Genomic DNA, 19,093 nt, shown 5'->3' with positions numbered 1-19,093 from the left:
ATATTTAATTGTAGGAGGGTTTTTATTACCTAGAGATCTGGAATGTGACCTGTTTTGTTGATGTAAAATTAAGAGTTCCACAATAATTTGCTAATTTTTTGTGTGTAAAATGTTTACAGTTATAATCACTTTTCCCTCCTCCCTCTTTTTTGTTTTGTAGATCAAAGCTTATACCCAGCTTAAACTTTCAGGACTTTTGCCGTCTGCCTATTGGATTGGACAAGCTATTGTTGATATCCCCTTATTTTTTCTTGTTCTTATTTTGATGCTAGGAAGTTTATTTGCGTTTCATTATGGATTATATTTTTATGCTATAAAGTTCCTTTCTGTGGTAAGTTAATATTATTTGTACTTATGTTATTTACAAATGAAGTGTTATTTGAAAAACTAAGTATTTATAAACATGACAAGTGGTTTGTCAAGTAATTTGGATATAATTTTTTTAATAGAAAGTAGAACCAGTATCTTTTTTAATCATTTTATATGATACTTATAATGCAATTTATATTACTATAAGTGATTTTTTAAAAAACAGCAACTAGCCATCATTATAAAATAATTCCTTGAGACTGAGGTGATCTTTCTGCAGACCACAATACTTGTGTATAATCAGGAATAATTAAGCAGTCCTTCCTTAAAATGTCTTCCTTGTCCCTATGCCTGAAAATAATTTCAAAAGAAGCTCTTTTATTCCTATTTTAAAATATTGCTGAAAATACTAAGTAAGAATATGGCTTACATTCATGTTCATGTGTATATGACCCTGCATGTGAATAATTTGTATTAGGAAAAAGGGAAAATAGAACTAGGTGAGGTCGGGGTTTCTGAAAGTAATTTTATCATTTTGCCAGAGATCATACTGACTTTACATATGAATTTCTGGTTTATAAATTAATAATTTTTTTCTTAAATATTTGCCAAATGTATTGAATCCTGTATGTTGAAATAATAGCTAATAGTTGATTGAGAAGGGTAAAACAGCTAGTGTACTTGTTTTTATAACATGGATAGAGATAGCATTTTGGTTGGCATAAAAAAGAACTAGAAATAGTGTTCAGTGTAGATTATTTATTCAGGAATGTGTTGACAGGTAGTTAGAAGTATGAGTTTTACTGATTTAGGAAAAATGTGCATGGTAATTCCTCAAGTAACTACAATTTCAGTTTTGGAGTGATTGCTTGAGACATAAAATTTGAAAAATAATCATTCCTTAATATTTTGATACAACTGGTGTTTTATGTCATATATATTACTAGCTATTCATACTTTTACATAAAAGTGCACATTTCTGTTTTACAGGTTTTTTGCCTTATTGGTTATGTTCCATCAGTCATTCTGTTTACCTATGTTATCTCCTTCACTTTTAAAAAAATTTTGAATACGAAAGAGTTTTGGTCATTTATCTATTCTGTGGTAAGTCATGTTTTGTATTATTTCACCCCAGCTTTTCATAGTAGCTTACTTGTACGTCATGAACTCTTGCAGGCTTATGTTCAAAATGTTCTTGTGTATTTTCTGAGTACAGAACTTAGGTAGCTAGCTGACAGCATCTCTGTGTCTAATGCATCACCCATTCCACCAGGGGGTGGTACTGAAGGCACGTAAGAATTACATGGCAAGGATACTGGGGCAAACAGCGGGGCCTGGCACCTCTTGGCTAAGTATCACCTCTGGTTCCGTGTTTCATTAGAGGATTGAAAACATAGTAATTACCAAGGCACAGACTTAGAAGTGGGTTTGTATAAAATTGCTAAACACTTTTTCACTTGTTTTCTCATTTTTTCTCTTTAGACAGCATTGGCTTGCATTGCAATCACCGAAATAACGTTCTTTATGGGATACACAGTTACGGCTGTTCTTCATTATACCTTTTCCATAGTCATTCCAATCTATCCACTTCTAGGTTGTTTGATTTGTTTCATAAAGGTAGGTCTTTTATATGCTTTAATACTTGCAAAGCATAAATACTGCCTAATCTTTGAGATCTTAGCTCTTATACTGAATATAGTTTAAAAAAAAAAAGAGCTTAGCTGCTCTTTACTTGATTTGAATGTTATTAAGCAGCAGTTTAAGATTACTGTGAAACCTTTTCAAGCATGTCTTTAAGCCGTAAAATCTCAGAGGAGTACGTCCGTTAACTGTTCTTTAATTCCCAAAAGGATGCACATAAATTCCGATCTGACTTTGGGTCAGTGTTTGTTTTGGGGGAGGTTTTCAGGGATGAAATAATGTATTGTACTACAGAGGGATGAGAGAAAATGAAGTGTAAGAGACTTTTTTTCAAAGAAAAAATAAAACATTAGTTTTATTAAGCCTGGATAACTGAAAAAATTTGCATGTGATTAGAAAAAAATTAAATAATGAATTAGTGATTTAGAATGATTGCTGACTTAATTGTATGCACTGGCCCTCCCTTTTCCCCTCCCCACTTTCTTTTTTGCTTCAGTTTAATATGTTTAATTTATACATCCCCAGATAGAAATATTTGGTGAGGGGAAGATTTTAATCTAAGTAGAAATAGCTATTAATACTAATAGCTAACTTATGTATAGAGAATACATCTTTGCTGAACAAAATGCATTTTAATCTAAGTATTCCTGCACATTGCAGCTATAAGAAAACTACTGCTCGCAGCACTTCTGACACCAAATGTGTATGGGTTTTTCACTCACATAAAGCAGTTCTGACACCTAACTACCCTAACTACCTAGAGTTAATGCAGACTCAGGGCTACGTTCTGGGTTAAGCATGCAGTCCCACAAGACTGCCCCCTTCATTTCAGATGCCAGATCCAAGTAGTGGGTCTACAGGTAACCCATGCTTGTTGTGTCTGAGGTGGCTACAAATGCACGGTACCTATGACCCCTTGACATGGTTGCTAATTTGTTATAATGGCTTACAGAATTTAGGGAAACACTTTATGTACTTTTACCAGTTTATTATATTGGATATGCAAGTAAGTAGATTCAGAGATAGGGAAGGCAAAGTCCAGAAGGGTCCCAAGTACTGGAGCTTTTGACCCTGTGGAGTTTTGAGCGTGCCACCCTCTCAGCATGTGGATGTGTTCACTGTCCTGAAAACTCTCCAAACCCTGTGCTTAACACGGAGGATTTTATGGAGGTTTCCTTACTGAGGCATAATGAGATAATCAGTCCCTCTCCCCTTTTGATCAGTGGATGAGGCTGGTAGTTCCCATCTTCTAATCACTTGGTTGGTTCCCTTGTCAAACAGCACCTTCCTCCAAGAGTTGCCTTTGTAGAATGAACTGTTTTGGTTGATTGGGGCTTATTTTAAATAACCAAGATGCTCCTTTCACCTCTGTCCCTGTGTCCTGGGACTGGGTCAAAGACCAAATACTATTATATCATCTTACCACAGCAGCATGTCAATTTTAAAAAATTTTTGTCTTAGATTTCTTGGAAGAATATTCAAAAAAATGAAGACACCTATAATCCATGGGATAGGCTTTTGGTGGCTGTTGTATCGGTAAGAAATAACAAAAATTTTGGCCTTAGCATGCTACCTTCAGAACAGTTTGGTTGTATGATTTTAACTCTTTTTAGTTTTTACTGTGTTGCATAAGAATGAAGGTGCCTCAAAAAGTCAAGTGGGTTAGTGCCATCCAATATGCATTTTGGTGGTAATGCCTTTATTGACTATGTCCATTTTAAATATATTTGGCTCTCATATTATTCTATTTAATTGTAATTCTGGCTTCTGAGGAAGCACAAATGACTCTTCCTGTGATTATATTTTATGAAGCTGACAACCGATGAACTTTATAGAGGTAGAAAAATATGTGAAGGATGATTTTACTAAATATCTACCTTGGTTTGCATTAACAATCTTAACACATATGACATGTGAAGAAAATAATGATTATTTTGGTGTGATGGTAAGGAACCTGACGTATGTGGTCTTTGTTCTATTGATACGGGGGAAAAAAGATTGAGTCACGAGCTCTTATGTGTTCTTCTTGTAGCCTTACCTGCAGTGTGTACTCTGGATTTTCCTCTTACAGTACTATGAGAAAAAATATGGAGGCAGGTCAATAAGAAAGGATCCTTTTTTCAGGTCAGTTAATTTTTTTAAAAGTTTTAATTTTTTTTTTAGTATATTTACATAGTATATAATCTACTTTTAGGTAATTTCCTTCACTCTCAAAAAAACCCCTTAGAGTCATCAGTGGCCCCCCCTTGTGCATGTGCCCAGCCCTGTATAACCACTAATTTACTAATCTAGTTGCTATAGATCTGCCCATTCTAAGCATATATATAAATGGAATTATATAATATATAGTCTTTTTGTGTCTGGCTGCTTTTACTTACCATAATGTTTTGAAGGTTCATGATGTATCAATACTTCATTACTTTTTTTCTTTTCTTAGTAATATTAATCTGCAGATAAGTCATGTGGTAACACTTACCTGTTCATCAGTTGTTGGATGTTTGAGTTGTTTCTATTTTTGGCCATTATGTATAATGCTGCTGTGAACATACTTATTATCCACTGAGGACTTAGCATCTGGCTCTCCTTCTTTCTCCTGCAGTCATCTTGGGGGAGAATCAGCATCCACTGAGATAACCTTTCTAACACCCTATCCCTCAGTTTCTGATTTTCTCTGCACTCATATGTTGATTTGGGTCAGAGCCGGGCCATCACTGCTCTTCATTTCATCTGTGTCCCATGCTACCATTCACATCTCATCTTTCCAGCTTTCTTATTTTATTAGTCTTATTGGACTTTTCTACTGTGGTTTCTACCCCCTGAGTTTGTTCTTCAAATGTATCTACTAATCACTGTTTTCACCTTTTCTCTGTTCAGCTTCACTCATGTGATTCATCACTTTCACCCCTTTCAGCACCCTGTATTCAACTTCAGTATTTCTTTCACTTGTCTGCTAAAATCATAATTTTTGGTAAGTCTAATTGCAGGGTAGAGAAAATTAACCTAACAGTGCAGTTTGCTAATACAATGGATTTATCCTGTATAAATTCAGCTTTGTTTTAACACTTGTTACCCCATTTTCTTCCTGTCTCTTTTCGATCATTATCCCAGGCCTTCTTTGTATTCCTCAACTTCTCCAGGTCACCTCACCTCATTTTCTACTTCTCAGTAGATGATCTTGCCATCTCTGAAAACAGAAGTACTTAATTACAAATTTTTACACACTTATCCATCTCTTTCATCATTTATGCCTTTTCCTAGTCCCAGAAGGAGAGACACCCCTCCTATTATCCATGTCTTCATTTATTCTGTCTATGTAAGGACGTTGCTCTGTTACTTTTATTTTCTCTTTCTGTATCTTTCCCTTTTGGATCTAAATAGGATATTTTTCTCTGGGGAGGGAGTTACCTTTCTTATATAAAACAAACTAATAGAAATCAGAACTCCTAAATCTCATTTAAACTTGAATCCCTCTAGCTCTTGTCCTGTATGTCTTTTCTTTCATAGCAAGAAGCTTCTGCTTCCAGTTCCTCACCTCCCATTCATTCCTTAGCTCCCTGCAATCTGGTTTCTGCACTTGCTTCTCTGCTGATGCTATTTTCAATAAGGTGACTAATGATTTCCTGTCTCTCATCAAGTAGGCTCTGCTTACTCACCTCAACTGCTGCTTTCATATGATTGACTTCTTCCTCCTTATTTATACTTTTCTCTTATTCCTTTTTTGTCCATAATGTTAACTCCTGTTTTATCCCTTTACCTATCTTATACTTCAGAATTTCCTTTTGAAGCACTTTTTCTTTATCTGCCTACTTTTCTAGTGTTCCTGTGAGTTCTGAGTTCAGCCCTCTATATCCACTCGGCCCAGGACAATGTCATTTATACCTACACAGTAAATTCTTTGAGGGATGGCTAAATGCTTTTTTTAATCTTTTTATGTTTGTATGAAATAGTACATGACACATACCAGTCATATATGGTGTTGAAAAATGAATGAATTTTGATAACATCATCCAAATGGATTCATAAGTGAAAAATAGCTCTGTAATTCCACCTTTCAGAAAGAAGATCACAGATCTCAGATAGGTGTATTTTTTTGGTCTTTTCCCCATGAAATGCTGAATTTCTTACTCTATTAATTATTTGAAAATCTATTATCTTTAATATTTAGGACTCTTTCAACAAAGTCCAAAAATAGGAAATATCCAGAACCACCAAGCAATGAGGATGAAGATGAAGATGTCAAAGCTGAAAGACTAAAGGTCAAAGAGCTAATGAGTTGCCAGTGTTGTGAGGAGGTAATTTAGTCTTTATCATAAGTCTTATTAAATGTGCAGTCATCAGTTCCTCAGGTATAGGAATTAATCTGAAAAATACTTTTCATATGAATCAATATGGAAAAAAGTCTTTGAAAAAATGTATTTGTCTACTTTTGAATAAGCCGTTATTTCAGTCATAAATGGATCTTTATTTACATAATATTTCTTATTAGTGATTATAGTTCTTATGATATATGAACATGAATTGTGGGCAGCCTGTCATTTCATGATAGGTATATCTGATTTATTTTTCTCTTTTTAAATCCTATTTCCCTTATTAGAAGCCAGCCATTATGGTCAGCAATTTGCATAAAGAATATGATGACAAGAAAGATTTTCTTCTTACAAGAAAAGTAAAGAAATTGGCAACTAAATATGTCTCTTTCTGTGTGAAAAAAGGCTGGTATTTGTTTTTTCTTAAATAATTTTTCCAGAAGAGTAATTTCCATTTTTAATTTGATTTACATATGATGATTTTTCTTTCAACTTTTTTAGGAGAGATCTTGGGGCTCCTGGGTCCAAATGGTGCAGGCAAAAGCACAATTATCAATATTCTGGTTGGTGATATTGAACCAACGTCTGGCCAGGTATGATATATAAGGGTGTGGAAGATGCTGACTATGATTTACATTTTTAGTTAAAATAAATTTCTTAACAGCAGATTAGGATTTTATGTTCATAGCATTAATTTTTTAGTATAGCTTAATCAAATTATCTTTTTGGTTATCTTTAAAAATAATGTACACAATAAAATGTACACACATGCAGATGCACACATAGTGTTTTTGCTTTTATAATTATTATATGCATGGGTGATTTGTCTACCTACTTAATTTAAGACAATCTCTTTTTAAAATTTTGTTAGTTAACATACAGTGCATATTAGTTTCTGGAGTAGAATCCAGTGACTCATCACATACATCCAACACCTGGAGCTCTTCACAAGTGCTCTCTCTAATATCCATCCCCTGTCTAGTCCATCCCCGACCAGCTTCCCTCCATTAACCCTCAGTTTGTTCTCGTCATTAAGAGTCACTTATAACTTGTTTCCCTGTCTCCTTTTTTTCTTTTTCGCCTTCCCATATGTTCATCTGTTTTCCTAAATTCCACATATGAGTGAGATCATCCGGTATTTGTCTTTGTCTGACTTATTTTCACGTAGCATTATATGCTCTAACTCCATCCACATAATTGCAAATGTCAAGATTTCATTCTTTTTTGATGGCTGAGAAATACTCCAGTGTGTATGTGTGTGTGTGTGTGTGTGTGTGTGTGTGTGTGTGTGTATCATTTATCCATTCATCAGTCAGTGGACATTTGGACTCTCTCCATTGTTTGGCTATTGTTGATGATGCTGCTAGAAACATCGGGGTGCATGCACACCTTTGAAACTGTATTTTTGTATCCTTTGGGTAAATACTTAGTAGTAAAATTGCTAGATTATAGGGTAGTTCTGTTTTTTACTCTGAGGAACCTCCAGACTATTCCCCAGAGTGGCTACACTGGTATTTCCACCAACAGTGCAAGAGGGTTCCCCTTTCTCGGTCCTTAGCAACACCTGTTGTTTCTCGTGAATTTCAGCCATTCTTACAGGTGTGAGGTGGCATCTCATTGTGGTTTTGATTTGTGTTTCCCTGATGGTGAGTGATAAGTGATGTTCAGCATCTTCCATAGTTTTCAGAGTACAGATCATTTACATCTTTAGGTATGTTTATTCACTAGGTATTTTAACTGTTTTGGTGTGATTGCAAATGGGATCGATTTTTTGATTTATTTTTCTGCTGCTTCGTTATGGGTGTATAGAAATGCAACAGATTTTTGCATATTGATTTTATATCCTGCAACTTTGCTAAATTCGTATATGAGTTCTAGCAATGTTTTGGTTGAGTCTTTCAGGTTTTCTATATAAAGTATCATGTTGTTTGCAAAAAGTGAAAGTTTGAGTTCTTCCTTGCCAATTTGGATACCTTTGATTTCTCTTTGTTGTCTGACTGCTAAGGTAAGGCTTATGTTAAATAGTAATGGTGAGACTGGACATCCTAGTCTTGTTCCCCATCAAGGATGAGCTGTGAGTCTTTTGTATATGGCCTTTAAAGCAAAGGCCATATTGAAGTATGTTCCCTCTATCCCTACCTTTTGAAGGTTTTTATTAAGAAAAGATCTATATTTTTGTCAAATGCTTTTTCTTCATCTATTGACAGGATCATATGGTTCTTATCCTTTTATTAAAGTGATGTATCACATTGATTGGTTTGCGAATGTTCAACCACCCCAGCAACCTAGGAATAAACCCAACTTGACCATGGTGAATAATTCTTTTAATATACTGTTGAATTTGACTCATTGGTATTTTATTGAGAATTTTTGCATCCATGTTCATCAAGGATATTGGCCTGGAATTCTCCTTTTTAGTGGGGTCTTTGGTTTTGGAATCAAGGTAATGCTGATTTCATAGAATGATTTTGAAAGTTTCCTTCCATTTCTATATTTTGGAATAGTATGAGGAGACTAGGTATTAACTCTTCTTAAAATGTCTGGGAATCTGTCCAACCCTGGACTTTTGTTTGTTGAGAGATTTTTGATTACTGATTCAGTTTCTTTGCTGGTTTTGGGTCTGTTCAAAATTTCTCTTTCTTACTGTTTCGGTTTTGGCTTTGTTAGTTTGTAGGTATCTAGGAATTTGTCCATTTCTTCCAGGTTGCACAGTTTGTTGGCATATAATTTTTCATAGCATTGTCTGGTAATTATTTGTATTTCTGTGGTTTTGGTTGTGATCTCTCTTCTTTCATTCATGATTTTATCTATTTGGGCCCTTTCTCTTTTCTTTTTGATAGGTCCGGCTAGAGGTTTATCAATTTTACTAATTCTTTTGAAGAGCCAGCTCTTAGTATTGTTAATCTGTTCTACTGTTTTTGTTTGTTTGTTTCTATATTGTGCATTTATGCTCTAATCTTTATTATTTATATTCTGCTGGCTTTAAGCTTTATTTGCTATTCCTTTTCTAGCTCCCTTATGTATGAGGTTAGCTTGTGTATTTGAGACTTTTCTTGCTTCTTGAGGTGTTTCAATATATTTCCCTCCTAGAACTGCCTTTGCTGCATCCCAAAGGTTTTGGACTGTCCTGTTTTCATTTTCATTTGCTTCTGTATATATTTTTTTTCTTCTTTTAATTTCCTGGTTAACTTAGGATGTTTTTTAACCTCCATGTATTTGGTCTTACCAAATTTTTTCTTGTGGTTGACTTCAAGTTTCATAGCACTGTGGTCTAAAAATACACATAGTGTGATCTCAGTCTTTTTGTACTTGTTGAGGGTTGATTTGTGACCCAGTATGTGATCTGTTCTGGAGAATGTTCCATGTGTACTCGAGAAGAATGCATATTCTTCTGTTTTAGGATGAAATGTTCGAAATATATCTGTTAAGTCCATCTGGTCCAGTGTATCACTGAAAGCCATTGTTTCCTTACTGATTTACTGCTTACGTGATCTGTCCATTGCTGTAAGTTGGATTTTAAAGTCCCCTTATTGTATTATATTATTATCATTGTGTTTTTTATGTTTATTATTATTATTATTTTTTAAGATTTTATTTATTTATTTGACAGAGAGAGAGATCACAAGTAGGCAGAGAGGCAGGCAGAGAGAGAGGAGGAAGCAGGCTCCCCGCGGAGCAGAGAGCCCAATGAGGGGCTCGATCCCAGGACCCTGAGATCATGACCTGAGCCAAAGGCAGCAGCTTAATCCACTGAGCCACCCAGGCGCCCCTTATGTTTATTATTAATTGAATTATATATTTGGGTGCTCCCAAGTTGGGGGCAAAAATATTTACAGTTGTTGGATCTTCCTGATGGATAGACCCCTTAATTAAGATATAATTCCCTCCTTCATCTCTTTTTACAGTCTTTGTTTTAAAATCTAGTTTGTCTGATGGAAGTATGACTACTTCAGCTTTAGGTCTAAAATGAATCTCTTGGGGCGCCTGGGTGGCTCAGTGGGTTAAGCCGCTGCCTTCGGCCTGGGTCGTGATCCCAGGGTCCTGGGATCGAGCCCCACATCAGGCTCTCTGCTCCGTGGGGAGCCTGCTTCCTCCTCTCTCTCTGCCTGCCTCTCTGCTTAGTTGTGATTTCTCTCTGTCAAATAAATAAAATATTAAAAAAAAAAAAATGAATCTCTTGTAGGCAGCATATAGATGGGTCTTGTTTTTTAATCCATTCTGGTACCCTGTGTCTTACAGTTGGAGCATTTAGTCTATTTACATTCAGATTGATTACTGAAAGATAGGAATTTAGTGCCATTGTGTTACCTGTAAAATTGGTATTTCTGGTGATGTTCTTTGGTTCTTTCTAGCCTTGCTGCTTTTTGGCCTTTTTTTCCCCTCCGCTCGAAGAGTTCACCTTAAAATTTCTTGCAGGGTTGCTTTAGTGGTCACGAACTAATAAAAATAGTTTTTGTTTGTCTGGGAAACTCCTTTTTTTTTTTTTTAAGATTTATTTATTTACTTCAGATGGAGACAGAGACAGAGATAGAGTGAGTCAGGGAGAGGTAGAGGGAGAGAATCACCAAGCAGTCTCCCCACCTCATGTGGAGCCCCATGTGGAGCTTGATAACATGACCCATGAGATTATGATCTAAGCCAAAAGCAAGAGTCAGACACTCAACTGACTGAGTCACCCAGGCACCCCTGTCTGGGAGACTCTTTATCTGTCCTTCTATTCTGAATGACAACCTAGAAAAAGAATTCTTGGCTGCATATTTTTCCCATTCAGCATGTTGAATATTTCCTTCCACTCCTTTCTGGCCTGCCAGGTTTCTGTGGACAGACCTGCTGCCAGCCTGATCTGTGGAAGACAGTCTTATTAACTTCAGGAGATATAGGAGCTAATATTGACCCTGCCATTAATTACCCTTTGATTGTAAGCATATCACCACTTTGTGGAAACTTCACAGAACTGCTCTGATCCTGTCTTCTGCTCCTCTCCCCCTTTCTTACTTTACACCAACCACACTGGTCCATTGATTTCCTGGAAAATGCCAGGCATACTCTTCTGGGTTTTTGCCTTAATTAAACCTTATATTTAGTGTTCCTTACCCTGTAGAAATCTAAATGATTTAATTTGTTTTACCTCCATGGCACAAATAACACCTTCCAATGAGGTCCCTTGATCATCCTAGTTAAAATTGGAGTTTACCTTTTCAGTCAACCTACATTCCTTATTGCCCTTTTGGGCCATGTCACTGAACTCTGACTTAGCTATATATATGCCCTTTCTTCATCAAAAGGAATAAAATTTTGACTTAGTATTACCCTGGTTCTAGAAAAGAGTTTGAATTAATTCACTTACCACTTCTTTACAGTGTAAATTAAGCCAAAGGTTATTTAAAATTGGTTTGTTTTTCTGTAGGTATTTCTTGGAGATTATTCTTCAGAGCCAACTGATGGTGATGATTCTGTTAAGTATATGGGATACTGTCCTCAGATAAACCCACTGTGGCCGGATATTACATTGCAGGAACATTTTGAAATTTATGGAGCTGTGAAAGGAATGAGCTCAAGTGACATGAAAGAAGTCATAAATCGGTAAAATTAAAACTTTTTGTTTCCCAGAGAAAGGTTTACATTTCACATTTATAAGTTTAATTTTTTTAAAATTTTATTTTTAAAAAAATTTTTATTTATTTCTTATTTTTTTTAATAAACATATAATGTATTTTTATCCCCAGGGGTATAAGTTTAATTTTTAAAAACATTTTTTGTGGATCATACTGTTCATAGAAAATGGTCATTACTTTTCATATATTCTTTACATAATTATGATAGTTATAAAAATAAAAAAATAATTTTTCTATTTTTAATTACAGAATAAATATACCTGTAAATGTCAAACTTAAACCTTTTTGTCAAGATAGTGATTTGTTTAAGATTATGTAGATTGAAGGTCTAATTTATAGTAAGCTCCAACTGAGTGTTCTGGAAAGAAGACTATCAATGATTACAAACAGTGAGCGATCATATAGTCATTTTGGATTACCTATTTTGCAGGATAACAAATGCACTTGATTTAAAAGAACATCTTCAGAAAACTATAAAGAAACTACCTGCAGGAATCAAGCGAAAGGTACTTTTTTTTTTTTAAACAACAGATGTGTGTATGGCTTATTTATAGTTTAGAGCCTGATACTGTCTTGATAAAATTTCTTATGCAAATATTAGTCCCCTCCCCATTTTCTTTCTATCTAGTTGTGTTTTGCCCTGAGTATGCTGGGGAACCCTCACATTACCCTGTTAGATGAACCATCTACAGGTATGGATCCTAAAGCGAAACAGCACATGTGGTGAGTATGATGTTGAAGATGCTTGAGACACATTATACTAGATCATCCTTTAAAAGAATAGTTTGTTTTATTATAACTAATGGTTTTATATTAGTTATATATGCACATTGATTTAAAATCTTACACAAATAAAAATTAAATACTTTAATTTCTAGAGGACACCATAAACTTTTATTATTTATTCTTAAGATTTTATTTATTTGAGAGAGAGAGCACGAGCAGTGGGGAGAAGCAGAGGCAAAGGGAGAAATGGACTCCCCACTGAGCAGGGAGCCTGACACAGGGTTCAATTCCAGGACCCTAAGATCATGACCTGAGCCAAAGGCAGATGCTTAACTGAGCCACCCAGGAACCCCTGCCATAAACTTTTAAACTTTATCAGGCTTTATACTTGAATAGCTTTTAAAAGATTCTTTTCCGAGTCATTTAACTTAAGTTCTAATTCTCATAATAATATTGGCTTGAGTTTATGTTGGAATGCCTAGGAATTCATGGTGCTCATTGGTTGACCAACTCTTTGAACCTACATTTCCATGTCTGTGAAGTGTGAGGTGTAGGATAGAAACATATTAAATTTTCCCTATGATTTTATGGCTATTTTAGTTACAACATGAAAAAGCATCAAATTTTATAATTTATTTTTTAATGCATAAAAACATTTGAAATCATGGAATTTCTGTTTATTTGACAAACTTTCAAAAATAAAGGAAAAGAAATTAGACGAATCATAGTTGGGCAGTTTGTAATAAGTATAGCAATAGATACTAATAAATTTTACTTAACCAAATAGTTGGATTTTCATTAACAGTGAATTGCTTTACTCTGTTTATTTTACTTATCTTTTATAGGCGAGCAATTCGAACTGCATTTAAAAATAAAAAGCGGGCTGCTATTCTGACCACTCATTATATGGAGGAAGCAGAGGCTGTCTGTGACCGGGTGGCCATCATGGTATCTGGGCAGTTAAGGTAAATGTCTGAAAGGCATGCTGTTTGGTAGTGGAGGGGGTGGGGGATGCTGAGTAATCATTTTAAAAACTTACAATAATAAATTTAAATGCCAAAAAATGTATCCTTACTTGAGTTTTTGACTATTAGCTTTCTGTAGAATTACTTGGAAATATAGTTTATTTCTAAGAAATTGCTGGCTACTTTGCATTTGTATATTAGTTTAATGTTCAATAACTTGGCATGTTGTTTTTCATGCATGATATTTGTTATTTTAAAAAATTGCTAGGCATTGTATTGGGTTATAATCCAAAATATAAAATAAATATATTCGTAATTCAAGTTCATACTCTTGTAAATAAATGGTTGAATAAATAAAATAAATGCAGGAAGAGAGTAGATTTTCCTTATGGGAAAGATTCCAAACAGTATATATAAATACTGCTCCCTCTGGGAGGGGAAGGTAGTCCTCCACTTCCTAAGTGTAGTCTGAATTTAGCCAGTCTCTTCTAATGTATGGAAAGAGAGCAATAGTAACTTCACAGAAGAGCAATTTCGTGTGGATATCATGTACCCCTGATAGGAAAGGTACTTCAGCTCTGTGGCATTTCCTCCAAAACTTCTAACCCCAGTCTAATGAGAAAAATGTCAGACTATTCCACATTGAGAGACGTTCTACCAAAACACTTGACCAATTCCTAAAACTGTCAAAGGCAAAAAAGGAGGAAAAAGTAAGAAACTGTCACAGACCTGTGGGGACTAAGTACAGTGTATATCCTGGAGAGGTCCTGGAACAGAAAAAGGACTTTAGTGAAAAACTGGTGAAATCCAAATGAAGTCCAATATAAAGTTAATAGTTATGTATCAGTGTTGGTTTCTTAATTTTAACAAAGGTACCATGGTTATATGAGATCATAATATTAGAGAAACTGAAACTGGGTGAGGGGTATATAAGACGCTCTGTATTATATTTGCAACTTCTCTATACATTTAAAAATATCCCATCAAACATGTAATTTAACTCATCCTTTGAAAAATCATTCTTTGAAACTGTCAAGTCATTTTATATCTGAGCTTTCTTTTAAAATCACTACAGATGTATTGGGACTGTCCAGCATCTGAAGAGTAAATTTGGAAAAGGCTACTTTTTAGAAATAAAGTTAAAGGACTGGATAGAAAACCTAGAAGTAGACCGCCTTCAAAGAGAAATACAGTATATTTTCCCAAATGCAAGCCGTCAGGAGAGGTAAAGATTTTAAAAATTTAGTTATTTTTTTTTTTTTTTTGTAGAACAATAGTCGTAAAAATTGGTTATTGCTTTAAGGATTAGAAAAAAAAAAGTTCTGTTAATATCACCAGTATTGGACTAATATAGTCTGATTACTGGGGTTTTATGTCTAACTTAGTATTAGATCTTGCAATATTCAATAGTATTTAAATTTTAAAAGTTCTGATATCAGTAGTAATGAGAGAATTTCACATGGAAATATTTTAAGATTTAAAACAATTTTTTTCTAAGTATGTATCAAAATAAGTTGGAGTTTAATTTTGAACTTTAAATAAAATTTGAACTTTAGCTTTAGAACATATTAGTAGTCATTTTTAAATTTTTCTAATATTTTATTTGTTTCCAGTTTTTCTTCTATTTTGGCTTATAAGATTCCTAAGGAAGATGTTCCATCCCTTTCACAATCTTTTTCTAAGCTGGAAGAAGGTAAGATTTGAAAAACATTGTAAGGTAGCTTTCAATTTATAAAAGAATTGTATTTAAAAATTTAGAAATTAGGACTGTTTATTGTGGAACCTATTGTAAATAAAAAGATAACCTTTTATGAATTTAATGTAAGATACAGGTTAAACACTAACATCGTAGAGGTTTGGTAAGTCAGGTATATTGTAGTGTAACCCTTTTACTATTTTAGTTGACATCACCGTGGTTTTTCACATTGCATCTGCAAGAAAGTTCAGTTTAATTAGCACACAGTGGTTCATTCCAGAAGTGAGAGCATTGAGATTCCAGAGCCCTCACTTTGTATCAGGCCCTAGAAGTAGCAGTGGTAGCAAAACTTCAGTGGCGACAGGAGAGAGGAGAGGAAAATCCATAGTGTAGGGATATGGACATTCCCGAAAGCTTATAAAGAAGCTTATTGAAATGTGATGTTTTTTAAAATAAATGGTTGGTAGGATAAAGATACCCTGCCAGCAAGTGGTAAGAGGTAAGCTCCTGGATGGAACAGGTATTCTCACACAGGTTGTTTTATGGAATTTGTAAACTATGCAGCAACCTAATAAAGCTTGGGGAGAATTTCACTCCGGGAATGAATAGAAAGCCAGAAAATTTGATGTTAGATTAGATTGCAACAGGATCTGAAATAAATACAAAAAAGTGTATGGTCATAGGAACTGTATCCAGAATCTAGTTCAAGAAGTTCAGAACAGGCTGTAATGGAAATTGAGGAATGGGAGATAGGGAACAGGGAGCCAAAGAAGTTATGAGAAAAGCCACAGTAAGGAGGAGGGTAAACAACCATTTCTGGTTGGAAGGGGCGAGGTGAGGCAAGTAACATTGCTGGTAGGGTGCCTCAGGGAACCAAGATAGAGGAAAGTAACATTTTTTGGCAGTTTCAAATTTAAATGAATTGATTACAGAATTTTTTTAAAAACAGGTTTTTAACCACTTAATAGTTATTTTTCTTATTCTTTAGAAATGAAGAATTTTTAATCTTTAGAAATTTTTATTTCTTAGAAATATTTTTTATTTTTATTCTGCCATTTTTTTCTTTAGAAATATTAATAAGTAAAATATTGCTTTCATATTTTAATAGCTAAACATACTTTTGCCATTGAAGAATACAGCTTTTCTCAAGCAACATTGGAACAGGTACTCTAAAGTTAAATTTTTAAAAATTTTTTTATATAGTAAGTGTTATCTAATTATTTAGATTTATTTATTGGTTTTTAAAGATTTATTTATTTGAGAGAGAGAATGTGTGTAAGGGGAGGTGCAGAGGGAGAGGGAAAGCAGACTCTCCAGTAAGCATGGAGCCACATGGGGCTTGATCTCACGACGCTGAGACCATGACCTCAGCTGAAACCAAGAGTTGGAAGCTTAACTGACTGAGCCACCCAGGTGCCCCTAATCATTTAGATTTATACTGGAGAGGGATGGTGTTTATGAACCAGAGACAAATTGTCACACAATATGCCTAAACTTTGTATAATCTTAAACAACTTTAGGCTCTCCATCTGCTTATTTTGAAAGACTCAATATTATTCTTTAGTAAATAAAATAAGTGTTGTTATTTCATATATCTGGTTACATTGCTGAAATATTTATAAATCATTTTTTATGACTACTACTTATATGTTTATCAAAAAACAATCTGTTAATCCTCATAGCATTCAACTTTGTGATTAAAGGAGGTTATTCTGCTTAAGTAATACTAATGCCAACCAGTTAAATGGTTAATATATGTAGATATAGTCTTACACTGTTTCTGATTTAATTAAACATTCTTTGAGATAATTGCCATATTGGAATACTGTATTAATTTATTTGCTTTCATTTAGGTTTTTGTAGAACTCGCTAAAGAACAAGAGGAAGAAGATAACAGTTGTGGAACCTTAAACAGCACGCTTTGGTGGGAAAGAACGCAGGAAGACAGAGTAGTGTTTTGAAGCAGTTCAGTCGGCTTACTGAATTTATTTTAACTCTGGTTTAAAAGGTGTATTTTTTGGATGGTGACTGAAGAACCATGAAAGCACTTGGGATTTTCCTAATTTCCTTGATTGAAATGCTGTGGTTTTGTGTTTTGCTTTTCTTTAAATAAAACTTGTGTATAAATAATTGAAACTGCATGTTTGTACATGAAGTATATTGAACTGCAGTCTGTATGTGAAGTTGAATACTTACTTTGTTACTTTTCAAAAACAGTGCTTTTAAATTTATGATTTAAAGAAATAGTGATACGATAATTTTCTTTAATGGTTATCTTTATTTTTAAATTTATACTATCTTAACATAAGTATATGATATCCCAGTCTAAATAAAAAGAACTAAAACATAAATAATATATAGAAAAGAAATATAAAGCAAAACTACCTTGCTTCTCCTTTTCAATTTCCAAAGAAACTGAGTGGAAGTTGGCATCCTAGAAAGCAATAAAGACCAGAAAATCTCTGTGCAGGTAGAGATTTGCAGGCAGCGACATCCACTAGGCGGCACTCATTCATCATAATAAATGAAATGAGACCTTATTCTATCAGGTGATGTTAGGCATAGATGATTTAGGCCTTTGAAAAAAACATTTCTTTTGCCTACACTAAAATTCACAGGCTTTTAAATTATAATACAATTAAAGGAAGACTTTGTGTAGAGTCTTATTATGTAATAGCCTGATTGCTGTTAGAATGGCATAATCTACACAATCGGAAGAATCGGCCGTAGCTTTTCCTGTACCCCTCATGGAATATATAATTTTTTTTATCATCTTTTCCCAAAAGCACATTATATTTTGTTATAGAGTAAAATAATTTGGTAATCATTTTTGTTGGTAAAATTTATTTTTTAAATCTCTCCCTTACAAAATTGAAAGTTTATCTGTGTAGATTTACTTAGTAACTCACCTCAGATTCACTTTGGAACATGGTGGGAGATAAACCTTTGGGGGTTAAGTTAAGGATTAGAAGTAAACTCCACATAATTCACCTTAATGAGAAACAGAATTTTACTGTCAGAGTTGAAGTAAGGTTATGGTTAATGTAATCTTGGAAGTACTTCCTTGTAGAACCCATGTGTGGACTATAGGTATAATGTAATACAAATAGTACCAGCTGACATTCTGTTTCAACCAGGTGAATGAAAGTTATTAACTTGCAAAGACAAATATGTTGGGAGTGTAATTATTGCATTGTAAGAGTCCAAAAAACAAACAAACAAAAAAACCAAGAAAACCCAACAGCAACAACAGAAGAATTTGGTTTTGAGTTACTTTAAATAGCCATATCCTTTACTGAAATACTGTTAACTCTTTAACTTAGGTAAACTTAATGAACTTTTAACACTACTGTGTAATAAAACATCTGTGGTTTTAGGCTCTAGCGGCTGATATAAAATAGCATTCCTTTCTGAGCCCACAGCCCATGACTGATACTTCTCCCATTGTTTTGGCAATTGCTGTACATATTCCTAAAGATACCTACTTTTCCAGCTACCTCTGATAGATTGGCAGTCAGAGATAATCTGATATAATCTGTTATTCATCTAAATGAGCTGTTTTATGGTCTACTTTGATTTTACAACCCACAGCTAATAAGTTATTTCTCCTTGTAAGATTTACTTGGCACAGTTTTTAATGTTCTGTCAGCAACTAACAGCCACTTGCCTCATAATATCAAGTTTTTGGATTTTTCACCTGAGAATCTCACTTTTACATCTTTAGTAAAAATTGTAACTTTTACTTAACTTTAGTACTGCATAATGAGTACAACTCGATGCATTTGAAGGAAAATCTTTTCCTTTGTAGATAATTAAATAGCACATTGCATTTTC

General features: G+C 34.2%; 1 protein-coding gene across 4 annotated transcripts in view; it reads left to right on the top strand.

The window, feature by feature from the left end:
- ABCA5 (ATP binding cassette subfamily A member 5) overlaps positions 1 to 18,086 on the top strand; it is a 76,038-nt gene extending 57,952 nt beyond the window's left edge. For 3 of the 4 annotated variants that reach the window (XM_045985584.1, XM_045985583.1, XM_045985586.1), the window contains 16 exons: positions 161 to 331; positions 1,300 to 1,413; positions 1,792 to 1,926; positions 3,412 to 3,486; positions 3,983 to 4,074; positions 6,116 to 6,242; positions 6,545 to 6,662; positions 6,759 to 6,850; positions 11,665 to 11,840; positions 12,303 to 12,378; positions 12,501 to 12,595; positions 13,444 to 13,563; positions 14,639 to 14,788; positions 15,177 to 15,256; positions 16,368 to 16,423; positions 17,113 to 18,086. In XM_045985584.1, coding sequence (XP_045841540.1) covers positions 161 to 331; positions 1,300 to 1,413; positions 1,792 to 1,926; positions 3,412 to 3,486; positions 3,983 to 4,074; positions 6,116 to 6,242; positions 6,545 to 6,662; positions 6,759 to 6,850; positions 11,665 to 11,840; positions 12,303 to 12,378; positions 12,501 to 12,595; positions 13,444 to 13,563; positions 14,639 to 14,788; positions 15,177 to 15,256; positions 16,368 to 16,423; positions 17,113 to 17,220 — 1,785 coding nt within the window. In that variant the 3' untranslated portion in view covers positions 17,221 to 18,086. The remainder of the gene's footprint in view (positions 1 to 160; positions 332 to 1,299; positions 1,414 to 1,791; positions 1,927 to 3,411; positions 3,487 to 3,982; positions 4,075 to 6,115; positions 6,243 to 6,544; positions 6,663 to 6,758; positions 6,851 to 11,664; positions 11,841 to 12,302; positions 12,379 to 12,500; positions 12,596 to 13,443; positions 13,564 to 14,638; positions 14,789 to 15,176; positions 15,257 to 16,367; positions 16,424 to 17,112) is intronic. The other variant, XM_045985585.1, reaches the window with a different exon arrangement.
- The last annotated feature ends 1,007 nt before the right edge of the window (positions 18,087 to 19,093 follow it).

Source organism: Meles meles, chromosome 18 (assembly GCF_922984935.1).
Source record: "Meles meles chromosome 18, mMelMel3.1 paternal haplotype, whole genome shotgun sequence".
Classification (NCBI taxonomy): Eukaryota; Metazoa; Chordata; class Mammalia; order Carnivora; family Mustelidae; genus Meles; species Meles meles.
Note: the sequence above shows the minus strand (reverse complement) of the source record. Positions and strands in the feature narration are given on the sequence as shown.